Here is a 24,774-nt window from a genome sequence, read left to right as displayed (position 1 = left end):
CCATGCGTGGAAGCCCGGCTATAACTCAAGTTTATTCTCTGTGCGGTCCAAGACATAGGCAGAAGGGTCGGCTTCCAATGGATAAAACGTGCGTGAAGAGCTGGTTGGCTGAACACCCCAACCTCTCGCGCTGCCCCGTCTCAGTCCTTGCGCACGTGAACCTTGTATGTCGTAGTGTTGATTTTATCTCTAGTTTCTCACAGTTAGAACTGCATATTTCGTTGGCAATTTTGGAAGTTTGGGGTCGCAATGACCGTTGCTTGGAAATGACATTATGCAGAACAACACGACGCCAGCACTGGAGAACTGGCATGTTAACCCTGTCTTCCAAATAGAAAAAAAATCCAGTAAACATAGAAGTAAGACCAGGTAGCACCGGTAAGAAATTGAAACTACTTTCACCCCTAGGAACATGAGAAAATAAAATAAGCTATACTAACCCAGAACCTTGATATCCTCCCAAGCATGGATTATTAATAGCAAACATGGCAACTCAATAGGATAAATATACTACCAGTGGACACTATCGAATCCTGTTTATTTCCTCTCGTCAATTTATTGAACCATGAAAAACCTTGGCCTTACTACTCCACAGAGTAGGGTAGAGAGCAGTATTGAGTGTTTGAGAGCGATGTCCATGATTTGAGTTGGCTTTTGCTTTCCCCTCATATTCTCACTGCTGATGAGTGATTTTCTTCTGCCTCAGTATAGAAATACAGCAGATCATTTAGTATTAAGTATTTTGGGGAGCTTTTTGGGTCTTTATTTTGACAGGACAGTGTGAGAGGAGACGGGAAAAGAGCAGGAGAGAGAGAGATGGGGTATGGGAGATGGGAAATGAGTTAGGATGGACTCGAACCTGGATTTTTTTCTCGTCTTTGACCCATTTTAGCCTGGAAACACATATACCCTGCATTCAGACTCTTGAGCTTGAGTTTTTTTAATTAAAAAATTGGCTATGTTAGAGCTGAGTTAAGAAATACTTATGCAAAATGAGGGTCATACCTTTTAAATGCAACTTAGTTTATGTTTTTATGTGCTTCAGAAGCTAAGATATTTAGCATTTAAATAGGTAGAGGGCACCCTTTCCCAAAAAGGGCTTAGGCTAGAATGGGTGCGTAAAAAAAACCCTACAAACTTAACCCAAAGTTATTTATTTTACTCTGGATGTTGAGCGCACCCTCTGATACGCTTGTCATTGTGTATGTTGTTGTGCTACTCCTGCAGACGTCGTGCTCGGACCAGGGCCTGATGGTGTGGGTGCGGGACCAGGCTTTCCTGTGTGTGCGGGCGGGTCAGCTCCTCCACGTCAACGTGCGCTTCAACGACTGGGTGTACAGCGGCGTGCTGGTGTGCCCCGCCTGCTCGGACTTCTGCAGCTCCTGCCCCCTGCCACACCTGCTGCCAAACGTCAACAACACTAGGAGTGCGAAGATCGGTGAGCCTCCGATCATTGTATTTCGTTAAATTGCATTAAATTACATTAAATTACATTTAGCTGGTAACCAGCTATATAGGTACAGAGTATTGGTTACTGGCCTGGTGACCCGCCCAAAATACTTCATTCGTATTCATGTCTTGGAGGTTCTTTGCTGGGAAGGGTTTATTCGGCTACCAGGAGGCTGGCCAATAAGCCAACGATAGGGTGAGGGCTGTCCAGTCGTTTCAAACCAGAACTGAGTGCAATGCTCCCGCCCTTCTAACAGTGTCAGGTCAAAGAACCTCCAGAACATGAATATGAGTGAAGAGAAGTATTATGGGCGGGGTCATACCAGGCTAATTGGTTACACTCTGTAGAGCAATTTGAGTTTAGAGGCTTTGCTTAAAGGGGTATGCCACTATTTTGGGGCTTAATACAATTGAAATCGTTGGCCAGGGTTTATAAAGGTGGTAAAGTGTCTTATTTTTCATGTAAGCCGTTGTCTTGCTTTAAGACAAGTTAAAAGAGGGAATATGTTGCTAAGCTAGTGAAAGTCAATGGATCCGTGTAGCATTGTAGCATGCTACACGGCTGTATTAAGCCCCAAAATAGTGGCATACCCCTTTAAGGGCACTATAGCCATGGGAGATTTGGGACATGAACCTGCAACCTTCTGATTCCTAGACCAATAGGCCATAGCTGTCTCCAGTCTGGTATTATTACAATGCACTTACACGTTTGGTAGCCGTTGAGGAAAGCATCATCAGTGCTGGAAGACTGGTTGTACAGTTTTTCCCCCAATAAGTGTTCGTGTCTGTTTTGGTGGGTAGAGACTCAAAGGTGCACTCTGTAATATTTGTAGTATTTGTAGGATCTTCTCCATGTCCTACATTTTGAAATTCCAGAAATATGTAAATGTAAATATGTAAATGTATCACTTCATGACAAGATCAAATTTGGCAGCACAGTTCCAATTAGCATGCTGCAATACCTACTCTGCCCACCATCTTACACAGTGCACCTTTAAAGTTGATAGATTTCAAAAGCATGCCAGGGTCATCATACTCCGCTCTGGTGTTTTGTTGTGCACAATTACATTTCCCATTTATTAATGCTGAATGCAATAGAAATATTTTACACTGCACAGTTAGACGAACTTGCTGTAATGAACATGACCCTTTTTTAAAATTGGAGATGTTATTACTGTAAGAATGACTGACCCAAACCTTACTGTGTGTGTGTGTGTGTCTCCCTCTTGCCAGACCCCTGCTCCAGCTCCTCTAGCCTGGTGGTGACTCTGTGGCTGCTGCTCCTGAACCTCACCCCCCTGTTAGCTGGCTACATCCTCTGTGGCTAGCGGGACACCTCCTTCTCCTCCCATGAAACCCGTAAGGGGAGTCCCAACAACCAGGGCACACTCATCACCTCTCAGCCAGTGGACCTCAGTTTATCTCCCCATCCCGGGGCTGCGGAGACCTGCTTGGGAGTGGAGTGGAGTGGGGTGGATTAGAGTAGAGCCCGGAGAACCGCAGAACCTTCTCAAGAAATAGCAGCTACATCCACGCGTCTTGACCGCAATGAGCGGAAAGGCCCAAACCAGCCGAGCTGGCTGGAGAGAGGGAGAAATAGAGAGAGAGGGAGAGAGATGCTGTGGGATAAGCCTTTGATTGCACTCCTTTATAACCTAGCTAAGTGCCAGTATGTACTGTATGTAATCGATAATAACAATTGTCAGAAGCCATAGGCGGAAGAGCTGGGAAAAGATGCAGGTGTGCTTTTGATGTGCCAGGTGCTAAATTCCAACTTTTGTCCACACATGCCCAGTGTGAAGGTAGCTTTTTTTGTTTTGGTTTGTTTGGTTTGCCCCAACACTAGGGACATATCAGGCAAATAACTTTGTCCTTCTGTTGACCCAGGGTGGTGCTTTTACCTTGAAGGTAATAACGGGAATGGTTTTCTTCTCTTTGAAAGTGATTGATTGTGAATGTCATTGTGTTTCCCTTCAGATTAAGGGGTAAAAATGTGTATGGTTAAGACTGAAATGTGATGAAGTTATGGAACGTTTTGATGTTGTATGGTTTAAGATGTTATTGAGGAATGTTTTGTGTTTGCATTGTGGGATTGGGACTGTAAAATACCACATTACATGAAGAGCATTATTTATTGAGATTAGCTATGTTTTTTGTGGGCAGGAGACTTTCAGGACTGTCTTGCAATGGGATAGCATTGATCCAACCATGTGTAAAGAGGCATTAATAATCATGTATTAATGTACTGTTAGTTCCAAATTGGCTATTTACATCAGCCCACATGTAGACTTCTGAGGCATATACTAAGAAGCTGGTTCAGGAGTAAACCAGGTTAAGTTTAAAGGTAAATCATCTAATGGAAGAGCCTTGAGTCCTCATGACGAAGCTCTTCTATTTGATGATTTTCCTCTAAACTAAACCTGGTTTCCTCCTGAACCAGCTTCTTAGTCATAGGCCCAAGATGCGAGCACTTGATCAATTTATGTTCATAGCTGTATGAAGAAATATATGTTTTATTCCCATGTACCCTAAGGTAACCAAGTGGGTGCCTCATTACCTCAGAAGGATCTGGGACATGCAATCAAAATGGTGAATCATGTAAGAATCATTGGCGATTATACTGTATTTGTATACTGTTGGAGGAACGTTTAGGCGTTTGAGTAGTCAGGTTCGAGAGTGAAGTTAAGTGGCAGACGTTTAACTCTTCTGCTGCTTGTTTACAAAGAATCAACTGGCTCTTCTATTTATAGACTGTTTGAATATTTTCTCCCCTATTTCAAAGCAGCTTTTTTATTTGTCATTTCTACACTTCCAACTGTCAAAGCCACTGAAGATACAGATTGGGTGACCCGGACAGCTATGCTGCGGCAGCTGTACTACTAATCTATGTAATTTGCTTTTATGTTGTTTACATTCAAAGGCAAAACCCTCTTCCTGAACCACTTAACTGGTCAGGACGCAAGTAAGTTGCACAGATCGACAATTGTATTTTTTTCATTGTTTCAATGATTTAATGATTATTTATTTTCAATCATTTTCAATGGCCACAAAACTTGCATTTTCAGGAAGGGCTGGTTTGCCAATTGTTTTGCTTGGCTGTGGGTATTTGTATATATGTATTTTATTATCGTTCTTTCCACACACCACCTTGAATCATCTGTTTTTGCCAGTCGTGATTTATGTCGCACAAAGCAAACGAGCCTTAATAAGAAACCAACTTTATGAAGAACATATACAAGTTTATTTTGGAATTCTGCACCACAATGCCTACCAATACTCCTTTTTGTATTTCTAAAAGTGGAGCAATGCATTGGGAAGAATTTGAATGATTCTGTATTTTTGTCTTGTTTTGTCCAGTATTCCTGTTTTTCTTTCGGTCTCTCAGTTATATTTTAGTTGCGTCTTTGTTTTTCAAATATGAAGAATGGGTTGCCATCCCGTATTGCTGACTGAATTGAAGGACCACAGTTGACCCGAGATGAACAGTAATAGTACTTGTGTGCATTAGTTAGAATTATTTATTATTTATTTATGTTTCCTGATTTCCAGCGTCAAGGCATGTAAATCAAACATTTAATAGTTTGACAGGTAATGATTTTTATCTAACATTGACATATACTGTTACATTTTAAGGCTGCTATGTAAGTTGAATTTCCCTCATGTTGATTCAATTCAGGACATAAACTTTACATGCTATATACACACTGACATCAAACATTATATTACTGAACTGACATAATCAATGACTACACTGAGATCTCGTGAAAATTATCAAACTTATTTAAACATTTGCCACAAAAAGTCTGCCGTTTGAAACCCTTGATTGTGTGTGTTTGTGTGCACGCTCATGTGTGAGCATATGTGTGGTTCATGCTTTTAAAGTAAGATTTTTTTTCAGAAATGTTCTTTCTCTTGCATTGTTGGTCATACGTTTCGACATTTTGCTGTTTTTAAACTTAATATGTGTAATAATAGAATTGGTGATGTTTGGGACATCTTTTTTTAAAGGTCTAAACAGTTTTAATTGTGTAACTTATACGGTAGCCTAGTTTGCTTAGTGGTAGACCTTCAACAATAATTTAATGATGCAAGAGATGGACATTACTTGACCATATCTGTATTGGTTTAACAACACTTGAGAAAACAATGACTAAAACTAATAAAAAATCAACCATTTTCTCAGGCATTTTGAGGCTGACACAAATTATTCTAGTTTTGGCAACTTCAATATTCCCTCTGAACAATCTCTAGCAATCACTTGCATTTGTCAATACCGATTCAATGTCTTTTTCCCACAGTGTATATTTTTCTCCATTTGTGCTCTCACCAAAGACAAGCCAGTTGACTTTTGGGTCTATTACCTATGGTTTAATGGCAGGAAAATATATAGGCGTAACCTATATTATTAATAAAATTGGATGCATGGATGGCACACAAAAGGCATGTCTTTGCACCTCTATCACAGAGTAACATTGAAAGAGATTTATGCAGGCTATCTAGGCCTATCCAAGAGTACCTAAAGGTTTGTACATTTGAAATTACATTTAGAGTTCCTAAACATTTCCTCACATAACTGCTTTCAGTGACGAATCAATAACATTTTTACTGTATTTTTTGCATTTTGGAAAATAAAATTAAATAAAACAGTGTCCTGTTTGTTTATCTTTAGTGGGTCAAGTGTTAGTTCAGATGACTTTCATGCAAGGGCTAGACTACTATACTCCTTTTTTTCTTTCAGCACAGAGCATATTGATGTTTGATTCAGGGCACATGAGCACAGTGAGACACAGCACAAAGTTGAACATTAGAAAAACAATGTCATCGAGATTTCAGTAGACTTTGGCTTCAGTTCACATGACTGATAATTTATAAATCAAATTAAAAGTTAATTAAATTACATCGATCATTTAGTCCTCGAATCAACGACTGGTTAAAACATGAAACGCTTTATACCTGTCCAGTAGACTGATTGCTTACACTCAGGCCTATCGCACCTCTTTCCCTACACTGTCATAGGTCGACCACACCCCATCTTTGCCTTGTGTAATATCTCACAAACACTGTCAGGGCTCTTATTATGACAGGCAGTAGATGCTATTTTCATCGTCGGGAGCGTGCCGACTTCCTATCTATGCACGTCAAGGCATGGCGGTATCGGGACCTGTGGCGGAGTAAACACTTGACCAAAATATGTTTTAACGAGACACTAGATATTTTAAGGACTGCTAACTCAAAAAGGCCAGATACAATGTGCCAACTATGCGTATGTTTTTATAGATGGTAACGTTAGCCGCCAGGACGTTTGGCTTTGCTGCACAAAGTCTAGAGATCCATACTTCGCGTCATATTGTCCTAGCATCGGAGGCTAACAATCGCGTTGTAAAATCCACCTAATCTCTGGCATTCCCCGAGGGGTCGGGAATACAAACATGCAAGGAGAAACAACCGGAATACGAATGTCCGAGAGCGAAGGAAAACTCGATGCCATCACGCAGAACAAAACGCAAGCCCCCGTTACAAGAGGGAGCTCCAAAAGTTGGCAGTACAGGTGATTTGTGATTTGGTTGCTACTCCGTCCTAACGTTAGCCACCCACCTTACCACTTGTGACAAATCAGTGCTATGGTCTCAGTGACATCCTATGGCACTTCATCTGAACTACTTGTTAATGCACAGCAAACACTTTATTGTGCCAGAACCTTGGCGGTAATCGTTGAATCAGCCATTCCATTGCTGTTAGTTACCTTGAAATCGGCCTTGCTTGTGAAAATACTTGACCCAGGCTCTACATTCGCATCGATTGTCCATAATTCCAGCTAGCAATCTGATACCCATCCATACACTGACCAGTGCATATGAGACAACGGTCCAAGAATAACCCTTCTGTTTTCGTGGTCTTTCCAGTGATCATATGGAAAATGTTGACGGTTATCTAATGAAGTATACCAACCTGGTCACTGGGTGGCAATACAGGTAAGTGAAAATGCATCTGGTTGCCTGCCACTGTTGGGATACATTTTGATGACATTTACCATGTGGAAGTAAATCTTATCTCATACTGTTTAGGTTCTTCGTTTTAAACAACGAATTGGGCGTTTTGGAGTACTTTGTCAATGAGCAGTCGCGATCCCAGAAACCTAGAGGGACGTTACCTCTGGGAGGTGCTGTCATCTCTCCCAGTGACGAGGACTCGCACACGTTCACTGTCAATGCCATCAGTGGAGAGCAGTACAAACTAAGAGGTACCCAATCCTCATCTCCTCATTTCTGTGTGCCGCTGAATTCCATTGATGGGCAACCTGGATTCATTGGTCACTATAATCCACTACCACAGATTCCAAATGACCTTCTTTTACCAGTACAATAACAACTAGGTGATCATTCGACCAGACAATCACATGGTTAAATTGGATCTAAAACCTGGCCATTTGGAATACGTAGATCATAACTAACAAATCCAGGTTGCCCATCACTGCTTACTTCTCACATACACACGCCTGGCAACATAACGAATTTAATATGTCCAATGCAGATAATGGACACCTCACTTTTTCTTGTATCCACAGCAACCGATGCCAAAGAGAGACAGCACTGGGTGAGCCGGCTGCAGATATGCACACAGCATCATACCGAAGCCATGGGGAAGGTAAGCCAGAGTGATATGATTGGCGTTAGCAATGGCCATGCATCCTCTTCATCTGTGCGCTTGGTAAATGGACTGCATTTTAGATAGCGGCTTTCCACTCCTTCGATCACTCAAAGTGCTTTACATTGCATGCCTCACATTCACCCATTCACACACACATTCATCACACCCTGGTGGCAGTTGCTGCCTCGCAGGGAACCATCCTGTCACCAGGAGCTATTTGGGGTTAATTATCTTGCTCAAGGACACATCAATGGGGTCAGGCGGAGAGGTGCTCGAACCTGCAACCCTCAAGTGGCCTAACGGGCTCCTCTACCTGACCCACCACTGCTCCACCTGAGCCCAGTGTTGCCAGATTGGGCGGTTTCCCACCCAATTGGGCTGCTTAGGATGACTGTCTGCAGGTAAAAAAGGGGTGCATATTTGTGGCCATATAAATCAATAGAATTTAGTTCATATTGGGCGGGATTTAGTGCTTCCAAGCGGGTTTTGAGCTTTTTTTGGGCTGGAAATCATTAGTCTCATCTGGCAACCCTGCCTGAGCCGCCTCTTTCTCCACTGGTGTAGACCAACCCGCCGCTGAAGACTCGCAGCCTCTCGGTGGCCTCCCAGGGCAGCGGGTCCCCGGGCTCCCAGCGCCGCAACAGCCCCAACCCCGGCTCCCTCTTCGGGCTCTCCCAGCTGCCGCGCGGCTCCACCTCCCCCTACTCCAGCAAACGCTCGCTGCTGCCAGATCACCTGCTGGAGGCTCGGGAGGTAAGCCACTGCTTATTACTTCATAATAATAATAATACTAGTAATGCTAATAAGTTTTATTAGCATATGTTTTATGTTGCGCTTTTCATGGTACTCAATGCCGCTTTGGAAGTTCTCATCTTACACACACACACACACACACACATATGCGCGCGCACTCACAAAGAGGGCAGGAAGGGAAAATGTGGTACCACCTTCATACCACCTAAGATTATGTCTGCTCTGACCTGCTGTGACTACCGTGGCCACCATTTTCAGACTGATCAAGCTATTAAAAATGATAGTGCTGGTTGTTGTTCTGGGCCTGTACGTGATTTATAGCCTAAAGTGTGTTTTTTCAGTCAAGTGTTATGGTTCTCAAATTCTACATCAACAAAGACTTCCTATAAGTGATGGAATACAATGTTCGTTGGTTGACATCCACAGAGAATTGTCAAGAAAGAATCGTAACCATTACTGTTATTGGCTGCATGCAGAGGGATTGATGGCATCACGGGAGTGAGGTTGACGGCGGATAAAGAATTAAATCGCTGATCTTGAGTTTCCAGCTCAATTCCGGACTTCCCCTAGCTTAAGCCTGTGGGTGATACTGACACAGTGATCTCTCCTTCTCTCCCTTCTATTAGCAATGAATGCATTTTCAAGAAGAATTCTTTGCCATTTGCTTCTATTGACAAGAATGTATAGGAATTGGTAATATTGCCCACAGTAGGACAGCTGATAGTAATAAATGGCTGTTCTTCAGTTTTCCAACTCCTCTTTGACCTTACCTTTCAGCCTGTAGTTGATTACATTACATTACATTACACTTAGCTGACGCTTTTATCCAAAGCGAATTACAGTTACTAAGATGCAGAGTATTGGTTACAGTCCTTGGAGCAGTGTGGGGCTAGGTTCCTTGCCCAAGGGCACCTCAGCCAATGGATGGAGGTGTAGGGAGAGTTAAGGATGGGATTCAAACCTGCAACCCTCTGATCTTAAGACCACCTCCTTAACCACTATGCCACAGCTACCACAGGGGATACTGACACGGCGACCTCCCTTCCAGGGCTCTGAATTAACACCAGCCAACCGGCCAAATGCTGGTGAAATTTCAGTTTGGCTGGTAGAAAATACCAACTTACTAGCCACTTTGACCCATTAGTTAGGATGTGTTTGGCTAGTAAGGTTGAAGGTAGAGATGGCGTCCGCGCCTTTGTCTTACTTGGGAAGTTTTGCTTGATGCGTAATTCCAAAACAAGGATTTTGGGAACACTGATGATGGGCTAGACCCGAAACGTTTGCAACCCACTTTTGGTTTTGACTTCTCTTTATTTTCGGCTTTTAATACAGTTTCACTGAACAGCATCAAGCTCCTGCGTGCGACTCCTTTTGTCTTCATACTGTCTACTAGTAAGGTTAGCATCTACTAGCCACTTTGGCTGGTGATGAAGACATACATTTAGAGCCCTTCTCCCTTCTGAAAGTCGCGAAGTGAAAGCCCAACTGGGAAACTCCAACTCCCATTGTCATTGTGACACTGCACTCCACAGCACACAAGTAGTGAACACTGCACACAACGAAATTGCATTTATGCCTCACCTGTGCAAGGGGGCAGCCCCCAATGGTGCCCCAAGGGAGCAGTGCAGTGGGACGGTACCATGCTCAGGGTACCTCAGTCATGGAGGAGGATGGGGGAGAGCACTGGTTAATTACTCCCTCCACCAACCTGGCGGGTCGGGAGTCGAACAGGCAACCTTTGGGCTACAAGTCTGATTCCCTAACCGCTTACCCATGACTGCCCTTCTATCCCCCTGATTGCAGATGATGAGCCAGGCCCAGGGGCAGCACCGGGACCTGATCCTGAGCATCGAGGGCCTGCCGTCCTCCGCCGGGCCCTCGCCCTCGCCCTCGCCCCTGGACCAGGACCTGCTGCTCCTCAAGGCCACCTCCCTGGCCACCATGACCTGCCTGAGCGACTGCCTTCACATCCTCCAGCTGCAGCAGGTGGCTCGCCAGAGGATCCCTCTCGGAGGTCAGACAGTGGTGATGATACCCCATTATTGTGGTGTGCAAAATGAGAAAAGGTCGCACCATGCAAAGGTCCACCATTCTTTATTATTACACCGAAGCGTTTCGGCGTTCTGCCTTCCTCAGTTGCCGAAACGCGTCTGTGTAATAATAAAGAAGCCTATGCATGGTGCGACATTTTCTCATTTTTCAGTTTTACAATACTTTGGTCAGCACTCTTAAAAGAAGAAAAACTTGTTGGGTGAGGCCTGCTCCAACCTTTATGAACCATTATTGTTGTGTGCAAAGTTGTATAAAGTAGCTCTTACAGATGTAATTACAACACTAGTGGTATGATATTACATGGTTTCAACTTTATTATATCATATTACTGGTGTTGTAATTACACCTTTAAGAGTACTTCTACTTTATACAGCTCTGGTTGTGTGTCATTGTGTTTGTTTGTCTGCTTTTGCTTGTTGTTCATATGTTTTTTTATTATGGGTGCATGGGTTGCTGTTGGCAGACATACTGTACATTTCTCCCTTGAGAGCTTCTGGTCAATGAGGACACACCTTGAGTCAGGGTTACAGCAGAAATACACCAACCGCGACAAGAGCGAGGCAAGCGACGGAAGTAATTGACTTTATACTGAGTCGCGCGACAAAAGCGATTCTGGAGACTAGAGCGATTTGCGCGACGAGCGTGACAGTTTGAAGTTGAAATCCTTTCAACTTTCTATGACGTGGTTCAGCGACAAGACGCGACAGCCAATGACTGTATAGAGGTCAGTGACCACAGCCAATGGGAAAGCTTGAATGCTTTGCCTTCTGCCTGTACGGACATACTCTAGTCTCTTCAATCGCTCGTATCGCTTGCTGCTGCACTCTGTCGCTTGAATCGCATCGCGCCTGGTCTATTCGCACGGTTAGACCTTAAAGCTGTTCTGATTGTTAATCCCAGTAACAGTGTTTACAGGTGTGTATGTGGGGAGGATATTGCAGAAAGCAGGTTTTAGGAATTAACCTGTGTATGTTACCTTGGAGAAAGCTACACACCACCTTTATAAATGCCCCCTGGTGCTGTTGGTGTTGGTATATTCTGTTGGGAAATATATAAAGGGCACAGTTGAGCCAGTTAATGCTGACCGTGTAGACAGATGTAGGCTCCTGGAAATGAAGCAAGCAGCGACGCACTACCTGGCTTCAGGAGGTACAGCCATGACCAATGCACTTTCCGGCCAGTAATCATTCTTCTCCAATCTACTTTTCTTTGGGTACAGGCAGCCCAGTACCAGTCATTTGTCTCAGTTATCCACTATATCAGCTGATTCTAATTGACATCTCCCTGCAGGCAGGTGGAGTTAATTATGAAAATGATTGTGTGCCCAGGTGGAACCAGGTGATATGGCATATGTGGCTCTTGATTGAAGATTTGGAAGTCCGGTTTATCAGTTATCAGTGTATTTGCGAATAGATGAGTGGTCATAGTTGAGTGTAGACCACTGAATAGTGTTGAATAGTGTAGACCACTGTATTCTCGGCAGCCAGCACCATTGATAAGATAATGCCTCATCTTTGAGTTATCATGTATTATTTTCAGACCGATGGGCTATGACAGAGGCATAGTAGCCTAACTGTTTGGGCCATCCTTCAGTCGTACCCAGACAGGCATGCCTGCTAAAGGCTTTAACTATGGGCTTAGGTTACGCAGAGAAATGCCAATACCATTGCCAATGTCAATTTATTTATAAAGCACATTTAGGGCCAGAATGCACTTGGCTTAAGTGCTGTTCAAGCAAAATATCAAGGCATTTACAGTTTGAGTGCACTTGAATCATAACCATTAACCCAGGAATAATCTCAGCAATGCAACGGTTTACAAGAATATTTTCTTTTGATACTCTCTATTCTTATTGAAATTAAACCCAATTAAGATAACACAATTAAATCAATTTTCACATTCAAATGTCAGATTTAAAATGTTAATTGAGGCCAGCAAGAATCTGGCACTGTGGAGGCATACTCATGCTCATATTAAGTTTTGTTTTCAGGGATAATCGAAAGGGACTGGTCAGCAGACCTGGGTGATTTCCTCTTTTGGTCATGGGCTGGCAGCCTGTTGAAGTGTGTATAATACCCTGTACTCCTTCGCTCTCTCTCAGTTTTGGATCAGTCATCTGCTAATGGCAGTTTCCAGGGCTATAAAGGAACACCAGCCAACCGGTCAAATGCTGGTGAAATGTCAATTTGGATGGTAGGCAGTGTTTATTTGGCTAGTGTGATTAACATGCTATTTTAGCTGGTGATTAAAATAGTTAATTTGGGGCAATGCCTGTGTCCATTTAACAAGACCAGGTCATTGTCACCATGTGAGACTGGTGACACTGCACCTTCCCTGACTGTGCACGTGATGGTCACCTTATGGCTGATAATAATCCATAATACATGAGCGCTCCGGTGTGCTTTTCTCCCTTATTTTCCTAACTCTACATGCAGTGGGAATGATAAGAGTCGAGACTCGAGACCTTGCACTGGCTGTTAATGCATTGGCTGCTCAGGACAGGTGCACAATACTGTATTGGGTTACATTGGGGTGATGCATCCATCAGTCAGTAAAGCATCATTCTATATGGATCATTCCAACTTTGACTGTATCAGTTAAAAAAAAAAGACTTTTATGGTGAAGTTTAACATGCACATTATTCTTTGTATTGTTTGATAATCCTGTTTGAGATTATTATACAAGATCGTAAATACTGTAAAATATTCTGCCATTATTGTGCAACATTTTTTAATCTTGTTTAATATTGCCACTACTGACCATCACATTGTTGTTGTGGTTACTTGCTTTAAGCCGTTCGTTTTGTAACTTAATGCAGTCTGTAAACAAGATCTGTCCCCTTGGCCCAAATGCCCCCACTGCCCCTCCCCCTCAGTTATTGAACACCTTAAATCACACAAACACATTGCTTCACGGGGTGGCAATGTTGTAAGACAGGTAATTAACATTCAGCCAAAACCCGAAACCCCAAAGAACACCCTTCCACCCTCTCTCTCTCTCTCAGGGGGAGAGCAGACCAGCCTAGAGACAGGACCATCAAAAAAAAACAACCTCACAGAAAACAAATGGGGCTTGGCCCCGTCACCTGCGATGAGCACTTGTGAGCTTGGCACGCCACTAGCAGGCCTCTGCGCTAGGCTAATCCCAGGTCGCGTTCTTGTCTCGTGAAGAATATGTGACCTCTGCCTGCGTGCCAGCCAGTGGAATATTGTTTCATTATGGATGAGGAACAGGATCCCTCTTGCGATAGGCCCCGACGTTCGGAAACCCGAGCCTCGCGCGGCGGTAGCAGTAGCGCCGTGTTGACATCTCTCTCAAATTGTACCACCGCGTCGCTGTCGGTTCTTGGAACTGGCACCGTTACTAATGCATAAAGGTGTCCTCTGTCTTCTTGTGACCAGCTGAGCTGCCTTCCACACATCCTTCCGTCTATTAATCTTCCACATTCACCCCCATTTTTTTCGCATGGGGGTTCTCGATCGCATGGAAATCCGCTTCCAAATGTGGTATCCACGCTACGCGGCGCCCCGTCGACACCCCCAGAGTGGTGGCTTTGTTTGTTTTCTGGTCCTGTTTTTTCCCCCCCTTGTGGTTCAAGGAATGGCGTCTAGTTACCATCGCATGCATTTTTCATCAAGTTCGAAAAATTCAGACCCAGCATATAGACACTCGATAGGGTTTTAGCTGCATTTCTGTTTATTTTGTTAAAAGGCACATAAACAATAGATATTGGCAACCCCACTTCACAACACCCCCCCCCCACCCCACCCCAACCCTCCAAGTCAGACACCGGTTCTCAAGCCCTAAGAACAGAACCTAGGGTCACTTACCCCTCACCCCATAAAACACTTGAGCCATTGACGGCGGGGAGTTTGGCGAGCGAGGGGGAGAGGAGTGGACCGGAGAGAGGAGAGGAAAACGGAGCAGGTATGGGCGGAGCGATGGGGCGAGCCGCTGACCTGGAGGGCTCAGGTGTCAGGTTTGCGGGGAGCTGTGGAGCGCGTCGTGTCGCCTGGGCAGGCCACAGAGCAGCCGCTCCTCGCTGGTCTGGTGGTGCTGCTGGTGGCTTCTTCTGCTGCTGCTGGTGGAGCTGGTTCCATCACCGCTGCTAATGCCTCCAGCCTCCTCCACCACTACCCGCACCTCCACTGCTGCACGTCGCTGCAACGACCAGGGGCTGTAACAGTGGTCGGGGCTGCTGGTGGCTGTGCGAGCGTGTGTGTGTGCACGCGGGTCTGTGTGTGTGTGCGCGCAGGTCTGTGTGTGTGTTTGGGTGGGGGTGAGCAGCAGTACGAAAGGGGGTGGGGGAGGGGCCTTGGGCGGGTAGGTGTGGGGAGGCGCGTGGAGGAGAAGGAGGAGGAGGAGGGGGGTAAAAGATGAGCACTTCTTCTGAGGCCGGCTGCGCTCGTCCTTCCGCAGGGCCCACCATCGAGTGGCTGGAGCCCAAGGGGTCCGACATCCTGAAGAACGGGGGCGCGCCCTCCAAGGATGACGGTGGCGACGGCAAGAGCTCGGAGGGAGCCGTCTTGGACAACCTGGACATGGACTCCTGCATCTCTGCCATGGTAAGACGAGCAGAGGGCAATTGAAGCCCATCAGCTTCACTCATTCATACACACACACACACACACACACCTACACACACACACACCTACACACACACAATGCTTCTCAAACTCGTACTCTCTTTCTCTCACACACACACTCGCGTCTTCTCACATAGTCTTTTTCTATTGTTGTGGTATCACAATAGAATAATAAAAGCAGAGTGTGTACTGCTCAAGATGTCTACAAAAGAGTCTTGCTTTCAGAAAATGTTTCCGTCTACAATCGTCACTTGGGTTACATTGTGCATAGTTATGCTGAAAGCTTATTGTGTAAAGGTCCTTTGTAGGTTCTTGTTAAGTCGAGCCAAGACAAGGCATGTGGCAGCGTCTGTAAGCGTAGCCTCACCACTTTTTCAGGCGTCTCCAGGACTCTCAGACTTAGCACTTATCGTCTGATCTCAATTACGTCTGTTACATGAACACCTCGGGCTGTGGAACAGAGCACCCTTTTTCATCACGTCCCAGCTGAAAGAGAGAAAGGAGAGAGGGATGGAGAGAGAGAGGGTAAGAGTTTGACGCAAAAGTCTTGCTAATTTGGCTCTAAGAGCAAGAGGGAACTCTTGGAGGTGCTGGCCAGTGGCCAGGCTTGAACGGAAGATGACAAGATCAGATGAGACATTCAGTGATGTGGTTCCTATAAAAACTGCTCTGCTACTTATCGGGCATAGCACTGAGCCAAAAGAACAAAGAAACTATCCCACTGCCTGATGAACTGAAAAACGTATTCCTAAATAATGCTTAGCCCTAAATAATGTTTGAGATGCCTTCTCTTCTTGTTGAATTCCCTGTTCTTTGGGGCCTATGTGACGGAGGTCTTCCTGTACAGTTCGTCCCCCTCGGGGCGCAAACCTGCGACCTCGTCAACTACAGTACGAGGCACAGTAGGCACAGCACGATCTCCGCTGGACTACAGGACCAGTCCTCCAGCCCAACGGCATCGACACTGTATGAGGCTTTTCGGGAGGGAGGTTTACTAACGTTCCACGCCAACTCTGCTAGTTAGCCTCTGTTACACCTATCTAGAAATATTGAGTAATAGATGGGCACAGACGATATTGGGTCGGCAAGGACGGTGGTCAGACCATGGGCTCTTTCCTTATGAAACAGTGATAATAATGCATCAAACTGGCGAAGTGTACATGCGCGCTGCCTAGCAAAAGCATCACTGCTTCATCACGAACAAACCCCATGGCTGCTCTTGGTCCACAGTGGACCGCATAGTCTTGGTCTCCATTATTGAAAGCTACTGTTGAGGAAGCCTTTCATTTGGATGGCCTGATTTAATAGGTGTGTCAGACCCAGGCCTGGTATACCATGGAAGTAAGCCATGGAAGTAAGAGGTAGACTCATCCCATTAACCTCTGCGCTTCATTTTTATACAAAGATGGTGGCTCATGGAGTCTTTGACACACAAATTACCATTGACATTGACATACAGTAGTTACCTCCGCCAAGGAGGTAATGTTTTCGTTCCAAAATAGTTCCAGGAAGTAAGCGTTGAACTTTGGAATTGCAGAAAATGTAAGCTTAATTCATTTTAATTCATTTTTATGTGATCTTTGCATGTTATTTAGTGGTTCTGTGTTAGTTTCTAGCGAAAAGAAAGCCTCTTATTTCAATCTATGTGAATCATGTCACCAACTGACGTCCTCTACCCTGGTTGTCACAACTCTGAATTCCATGGCTCTGCCCAAGCCTACTTGTGGTCAGGCCTGTCTGTGGTTTGTGGTTGTGTAGGTCATCACTGAGCTGTTGTTTGGTCCTGCAGGAGGTAGAGGACATCAACGCGGAGGATGAGGTGGACGACTCGGCCCCAGATGAGGAGGAGGAGCTGGGGGCCGTGGAGGAGGAGCGCAGTGTCATCCTGCACCTCCTCTCGCAGCTCAAACTGGGCATGGACCTCACCAGGGTGGGCTCCTATCTCTGTCTGTCTCTCGCTCTCTGTCTCTCACTCTCTGTGTCTGTGTGTCCGTCTCTCTCCCTCTCGCTCTTGCTCTCTCTCTCTCTCTCTCTCTCTCTCTCTCTCTCGCTCGCTCTCGCTCTTGCTCTTTTTTTCTTTCTTTCATTCATTCTTTCTTGCTTGCACTCTCTCCCTCTCCCTTCTTTCTTTTTGTCTCTCTTCCCTTACCCTTTTGATGATCTAAAATGTGTTTGTTTTTCTCTTTCTATTACCACTGAGTTTTTTTGTTTCTTAGACCATCAAGAAGCTCATCTTGGCTTGTCCCCCCACCCCACCCTCCCTTCTCTCGCTCCTCTCTCTCTCGCTCTCTCTCTCTCGCGCTCTCTCTCTCTCTCTCTCTCTCTCTCTCTCTCTCTCTCTCTCTCTCTCTCTCTCTCTCTCTCTCTCTCTCTCTCTGAGTGCATGATGTCTGGTCTGCTGTCTCTCAAGTGCATGTTGTCTGCCATCCTATTTTTACTTTATTGATCATCTGCTGTCGTAAGTTTCCTCACGCATGTGCAGTAGGTTCTTTGAACATAATGTTGTAAACAGGTTCTTGTAAACATAATGTTGTAGCATAAAATGTAGTAAGCTCAATGGCAGAAAGAGCAGCACATTGATAAAACTTTAATGAGCTGACTCTGAGGCGAGCGCCATCAGGCTCTACAAGATGGCCTAACAAGACGGCACAATAATACCACTTGGGGGTTATTTCAGGACGATAGTAGGCAGTGGCTTCAGAAGAACCTGGTCTCCAGACCTGCAGTTGAGTATCGCATATTTGTTGCAGCTACGTAAATCAGCTGATTCTAGCTGTGCATTCATGTGCTCTGGGAATTATGGTAAATACCAAACGCCGACATGGGAAGCACACATGAATGCCCCCCTTGTGGTATTTTCCATTGGAAAACTTGTTTTATATACACAAGTTTCCGAGACTGGATGATACTTCCGAGAGCACATGACTGCACAATAATTAGCACTGCTCCTCAGGCTGGTAGAGGAGTTAATTATTGACAACACCTGTGTACAGGTAGAAACAGGTTTCTATTATGCCATAGTGGATGGAAACTTCTAAATCAAGTGTGTCTATCATAAGGGTAGGTGTTATTGATTTAGTTGAATCTTATTGTTTAATTGAAGATCATCTACCCATGCCTTCAAGCATCAATCGGTGCATACATTACACAACCCCATCAGTAGTTTCAACTGTAACTGTCCATTACATGCTCTAACATGTTGCGAATCTTACCAACTGCCCACTCTATAAAGCAATACATCTGAAAACCCTGTCAAACGAGAGAAACGCATCTACTCACACTAGTAGAAATAACATGATGCTCTAACATGCTGCAAATATTTCCCGCTACCTACTCCATTGAGCAATACATCTCAAAACCCAGTCACACAAGAGAAACCCGTCTAATCAAATTAGAGGAAATAAAATGCTGGGCTTGCACAGGCAAATAGAAAATAGAATCAAATGCATAGCCTGGTACTCAGGCAGAGGGCATCTCATCCTGCTGTTAATCTAACATTACCTGTACCCAGGGCGCTAAATGAACCCCAGCCAACCGGCCAAATGCTGATGAAATTTCAGTTTGGCTGGTAGAAAAGACCAACAGACTCGCCACTTAAACCCATTAGTATGAGTGTGCATTTGGCTCTACTAGCCATCCACATGGCATCTACTAGCCATTTTGGCTGGTGATGAAAAAAGTTAATTTAGAGCCCTGCCTGTAACCTCTGCTCCAATGGTTCACTGGCACTTTATGCTGTAACATACTGCAAGTGACATGTGGCAATCAAAAGGCACGTGCAAACCAAAACCTATTATCTAAACCAAATTCTCTAAACCACTTCTCTGAAGTGAAATGTTCTAGCCTTGCTAGGACGAGTAACGCCCATTTTTCGTGGATTTCACCAAAGAAGACTATCCAATCACTAGTTCTAAGTGTAATTGATAATTGGATACACCTTGGAAAAATGGGCGCTACTCGTCCTAGCAAGGCTAGGACACTTCACGTTGAGAAATGCCAACCTATGTCGTAACATGGCGCCCGACTCTCCTCCAGGTGGTCCTGCCCACGTTCATCCTGGAGAAGCGCTCGCTGCTGGAGATGTACGCCGACTTCATGTCGCACCCGGACCTCTTTGTGTCCATCACGGACGGCGCCAGCCCGCTGGAGCGCATGGTGCGCTTCGTGGAGTACTACCTGACCTCCTTCCACGAGGGCCGCAAGGGCGCCATCGCCAAGAAGCCCTACAACCCCATCATCGGCGAGACCTTCAACTGCTCCTGGCGCGTGCCCAAGACGTCTTCGTCATCGCCACCACCGCCGCCGCCGGAGTCCTCTTCCTCGTCCTCCTCCCGCGCGGGCACCCCGCCCTCCAGCAGCAGCGGCGGCGACGACTCGTACCTGCTGCGCTTCGTGGCCGAGCAGGTGTCCCACCACCCGCCCGTCTCCGGCTTCTACGCTGAGTGCCCTGAGAAGAACATCTGCGTCAACACCCACGTGTGGACCAAGAGCAAGTTCATGGGCATGTCCATCGGCGTCTCCATGGTGGGAGAAGGTGAGACTGCTTAATAATAATAATAATAATAATAATAATAATAATAATACGGTTTTTTTTAAGCGCCTTTAAAGGGACACTGCAGGAAATGGTCAAAAAAGGTACTGCATCTATGCTGCTCATTGAAACTGGGCTGCCTATTGCCAAATTTTAATTTTACATGAAAGTTTACTCAGTAATAAACAAATATTTTCTAGTATGGTCCAAGTACAGTCATTTTTGCAGCTAAAAATGGCTATTTTTGGAAATTCAAAATGGCGGACCATGGAGAAGATCCCCCTTTTCATGTATGAAAAGTGGAATTTTTCCAGTCATAATGAATACTTAGAATTTGATGCTGGTGATAAGTATTCATGAAAAAGGTAACATTAGTGAATGGGCAGCATGAATTCTGGAAATCAACAACTAAAAATCTCACACAGTGTCCCTTTAAAAATACCCAAAGTCACTTCACATTAAAACAGAACTGACGGGTCAGTGTTGCTAGGTGCATGAGATGAGCTGAATTGTCCCTGGTGGAACAGATTCAGACCGGTAACAGGAATGCATCTCAATTGGCAAAATGCACATTGTATGTCAGTTGTGATTGCTTTCTTTGTGCTTGTTTGTTCAAATTCATCAACCTAAACTTGAATGTGTGCGAACGTTTCTCTTGTGTGTTTCCAGGTTGCCTGCATCTCCTTGACCATAATGAGGAGTACACCTTCACGCTGCCCTCCGCCTACGCCCGCTCCATCCTCACGGTGCCCTGGGTGGAGCTGGGGGGAAAGGTCAACGTCAACTGCGCCAAGACAGGATACTCGGCCGCGATCACATTCCAGACCAAGCCCTTCTACGGTGGCAAGCTGCACAGGTAGACGCCCCGCCGGCCAACCAGGCTCATTAATCAAATCGATGTTTTAGAGAGAGCAGTGGTTCTCAAACTGGGGGCCGGGATCTCTAAGGGGGTTACCGCTGTACTACAAGGGGGGTTGCAGACAGAAGGGACTGTTTGCATAAAACCTTGAATATATGCTTGTATAGTCTTTCGTACATTATTAGTAACAACAACATTCACTTCAATGTAAATCACAGGAAAGGTGAATACATTTCTAACCCATTGAATTTTATCATATGTTTTTGGAAAATGGGAGGTGGGGGTTGCTAAAATATTCTCTGGTCCCAAAGGGGGTCCCAGCAGAAAAAGTTTGGGAACTACTGTTGAGAAATGTACTGCAGTCTCACCCATGTGTAGCCTCGAGGCCACAACCTCCTCCTCCAAAAAAAAAAAACCCTGGCTCTCGATCAATTTATTATTCATCATGGAAAGTCTTCCTTGGAGTAGGTTTTTTTTTAGATTAAATAATGAAATGCACAAAAAGCTGTTCAGTGCAATATCAGTAAACCCCTGTCTGAGCTTTACAAATTGGTGAAGTAGTGCATGTAGTATATACAGTAATGGGGACAACATGTCCCCTAATGTAAAATATTGCATTACCTACACATGTGCCAAATGTGACAGAAAACAATTGGGCTGCCTTAGTGATGGCACACTGACCCACAGATGATTAAAAGAGTGAATGAATTCGGCCCAGCCTTGGCTCAATCGGCTGGGCACTGCACTGCTTCACCGGCGACCTGGGTTGGATTCCGGCCTGAGGTCATTTTGCCGAGCCTTACCCTTCTCTCTCCCCACTCATTTCCTGTCACTTCGCTAACTGTCCTATCACAAGTAAAGGTACAAAAAAACCCTTTAAAAAAAAAAAAAGACTGAATGAATTTAAAGTTAAACAGCTGACTTGGTAGTTTTTTGTTTTTGTCTGTTCTGTTCCAGAGTGAGTGCGGAGGTGAAGCACAACGCCACCAACGCGGTGGTGTGTCGGGTGCAGGGGGAGTGGAACGGCACGCTGGAGTTCACCTACAGCAGCGGAGAGACCCGCGTCATCGACGTCACCAAGCTGCCCGTCACCCGCAAACGCGTTCGCCCAGTCGATAAACAGGGACCCTACGAGTCCAGGTGAGAGACTGGGGGAATAGATGACTGGCTGTGTTGCAGGGGCCTAAACTAAGAATCTGGTTCAGGAGTATAGTGATTGGAAGTTCTGTGAGCGAAAATGCTTTGTTGATGCCAGAGGTCAAAGGAGAATGGAAAGAATGGTTGAGCTGATGGTAAGGCAACAATTACTCAACCACTCACTACAACCGAGGTATGGAGACTATAGAATTTCTGAATGCATAACAACACCTCAGACCTTTAGGCAGATGGACTACAGCAGCAGAAGACCACACTGGGTGCCACTCATGTCAGCTACGGACCGGAAACTAAGGCCATAATAAACACAGGCTCACTAAAATTGAATGGTTGAATATTGTAAAACGTTACCTCGTGTGAGGGGTCCCAATTTTGGTGGTAGGGTGAGAATTTGGCGTTGACAATTTGAAAACATGGATCCATCCTATTCAAAGATCTGAAACTCCTATGCACAGCCAGGTTCCAGGTGCTGGTGAAGTGCAGTCATCAGTAATCCACAGTAAACAAGAAGGATCACTGCACACTGGTGGACTTAATTTTGCTGCTTTTTATTTAGGTGAACAACGCGTTTCGCATTGCGCTACATTGGGATGAGTGGGTTATTATATGAAAGGTTGTGACCAGAATGTGCTTGTGTGTGAATGTGTGCGCGCATATGCCTGTGTGTGTATGTTAGAATCTGAGGGGTTGTGTGTGTGTGTGTGTGTGTGTGTGTGTGTGTGTGTGTGTGTGTGTGTGTGTGTGTGTGTGTGTGTGTGTGTGTGTGTGTGTGTGTGTGTGTGTGTGTGTGTGTGTGTGTGTGTGTGTGTTAGTATCTAAGAGGTCCGTGACTAGTATGTGTGTCTGTGTTAGTATGTGTCTGTGTGTGCATCTGTGTTAGTATCTGAGATGTCCCTATTCCCTAAGTGGCTATTATGTGCTTGTTGGGTGATCTCCAGGTGCCTGTGGCAGCACGTGTGTGTGCGCACATATATGTGTGCTCGGGTGTGTTTGTGTGTGTTCGCACACGCGTGTGTGTGTGTGTGTGTATGTGCGCGCATCTGAGATGTCCATGACTAGTATGTGCTTGTTGGGTGATCTCTAGGCGCCTGTGGCAGCATGTGCGTGCGCGTGCGAATGCGTGCACGCGTTAGTATGAGATATCCGTGAGTGACTAGTATGTTCTTGGTTGTGAGTGTGCGTCTGTGTTTGTATCTGAGATGTCCCTGAGTGACTAGTATGTATGTGCTTTTTGGTTGATCTCTAGGTGTGTGTGTGTGTGTGTGTGTGAGCGCGTGTGCGCTTGTGTCTGTGTTAGTATCTGAGATGTCCCTGTGTGACTAGTATGTATGTGCTTGTTGGTTGATTTCCAGGCGCCTGTGGCAGCGTGTGTGCATGTGCGTGCGCGTCTGTGTTGGTATGTAAGCTGTCCCTGAGTGACTAGTATGCGCTTGTATCTGAGATATCCCTCCTGAGTGACCAGTATGTATGTGCTTGTTGGTTGACCTCCAGGCGCCTGTAACAGCGCGCATGTGTGCGTCTGTGTTAGTATCTGAGATGTCCCTCCTGTGTGACTAGTATGTGCTTGTTGGTTGATCTCCAGGCACCTGTGACGGTGTGTGTGTGTGTGTGTCTGTGTGTGTCTGTGTCTGTGTCTGTTAGTATCTGAGATGTCCCTGTGTGACTAGTATGTATGTGCTTGTTGGTTGATCTCCAGGCACCTGTGACGGTGTGTGTGTGTGTGTGTGTGTGTGTGTTTGTGTGTGTCTGTTAGTATCTGAGATGTCCCTGTGTGACTAGTATGTATGTGCTTGTTGGTTGACCTCCAGGCGCCTGTGGCAGCGCGCGCGTGGTTATGTGTTAGTATCTGAGATGTCCCTGTGTGACTAGTATGTGCTTGTTGGTTGACCTGCAGGCGCCTGTGGCAGCACGTGACCGCGTCCCTGCGACAGAGGGACATGGAGAAGGCCACGGAGCACAAGCGCTTCCTGGAGGAGCGCCAACGCACGGAGGAGAGGCACCGCACAGAGACGCACACGCCCTGGAGGACCAAATGCTTCGAGAGAAAAGTGAGTGAGCAGCAAATCTGTAAAAAGTTTAACGAAGAAAGAACATACCACATCCGTCTCAAAAAAATTGGGTGCAGGACTAGCAAAATCACATGAAAACTGAAAATGAAGTCCGAGACACTAAGCTCCTGTTTCTGTTATTTATATGTTTTAGTTTAAACTGCACATTGTGGAGACTGGTCAAGCAGAATTTCAAACTTCTGTGCTTACCCTATTCCATAGATTTTTGACAATAAATTACACTTGACTACACTTGACTTACACTTGACTTGGCAATTTGCTGCCCAAAATGTCACAAAAAGACATAGTTACATGGTGTACAACAGTGTTTCCCAACCTTTTCTTTTCTGGGGACCCATACTGTAAAAGTCACAAACCCGTGTGACCCAAATCAATAACATTTATTTGTGAACCACAAAATGAGGGTGGATTAGTTGACCATTTTTGGACATGAAGGAGGATATTTATTGTTTGAAATCTTAGTCATCTTAGCAGTTAGTATTGCTTACGTTTTCAACAATACACTGTAGGGCAATTGAAGCAGCAATAATCCAGAAGTGGCAGGTATTTTAAGGTGTTTTAAACCCTAAAATGAAAAATCTTCCGTGACTTACATGTGGGTCCCGACCCAGAGCTTGGCCAACAATGGACTACACTGTCCACACAATAATGTACTTCAGCTATTTAGTACCC

At 45.3% G+C, this 24,774-nt stretch overlaps 2 protein-coding genes across 2 annotated transcripts in view; both read left to right on the top strand.

The window, feature by feature from the left end:
- lmln (leishmanolysin-like (metallopeptidase M8 family)) overlaps window positions 1-5,633 on the top strand; it is a 20,801-nt gene extending 15,168 nt beyond the window's left edge. Inside the window, exons 16-17 of the mRNA XM_063213447.1 lie at window positions 1,228-1,438; window positions 2,683-5,633. Coding sequence (XP_063069517.1) covers window positions 1,228-1,438; window positions 2,683-2,777 — 306 coding nt within the window. The 3' untranslated portion in view covers window positions 2,778-5,633. The remainder of the gene's footprint in view (window positions 1-1,227; window positions 1,439-2,682) is intronic.
- Window positions 5,634-6,592: 959 nt separating this feature from the next.
- osbpl11 (oxysterol binding protein-like 11) overlaps window positions 6,593-24,774 on the top strand; it is a 22,610-nt gene continuing 4,428 nt past the window's right edge. The window contains exons 1-12 of the mRNA XM_063213439.1: window positions 6,593-6,997; window positions 7,353-7,421; window positions 7,515-7,690; window positions 8,015-8,094; window positions 8,662-8,850; window positions 10,654-10,864; window positions 15,322-15,467; window positions 17,278-17,418; window positions 19,524-20,022; window positions 20,689-20,875; window positions 21,836-22,018; window positions 23,928-24,081. Of these exons, the coding sequence (XP_063069509.1) occupies window positions 6,879-6,997; window positions 7,353-7,421; window positions 7,515-7,690; window positions 8,015-8,094; window positions 8,662-8,850; window positions 10,654-10,864; window positions 15,322-15,467; window positions 17,278-17,418; window positions 19,524-20,022; window positions 20,689-20,875; window positions 21,836-22,018; window positions 23,928-24,081 (2,154 nt within the window). The 5' untranslated portion in view covers window positions 6,593-6,878. The remainder of the gene's footprint in view (window positions 6,998-7,352; window positions 7,422-7,514; window positions 7,691-8,014; window positions 8,095-8,661; window positions 8,851-10,653; window positions 10,865-15,321; window positions 15,468-17,277; window positions 17,419-19,523; window positions 20,023-20,688; window positions 20,876-21,835; window positions 22,019-23,927; window positions 24,082-24,774) is intronic.

Source organism: Engraulis encrasicolus, chromosome 13, assembly GCF_034702125.1.
Source record: "Engraulis encrasicolus isolate BLACKSEA-1 chromosome 13, IST_EnEncr_1.0, whole genome shotgun sequence".
Taxonomy (NCBI): domain Eukaryota; kingdom Metazoa; phylum Chordata; class Actinopteri; order Clupeiformes; family Engraulidae; genus Engraulis; species Engraulis encrasicolus.
Note: the sequence above shows the minus strand (reverse complement) of the source record. Positions and strands in the feature narration are given on the sequence as shown.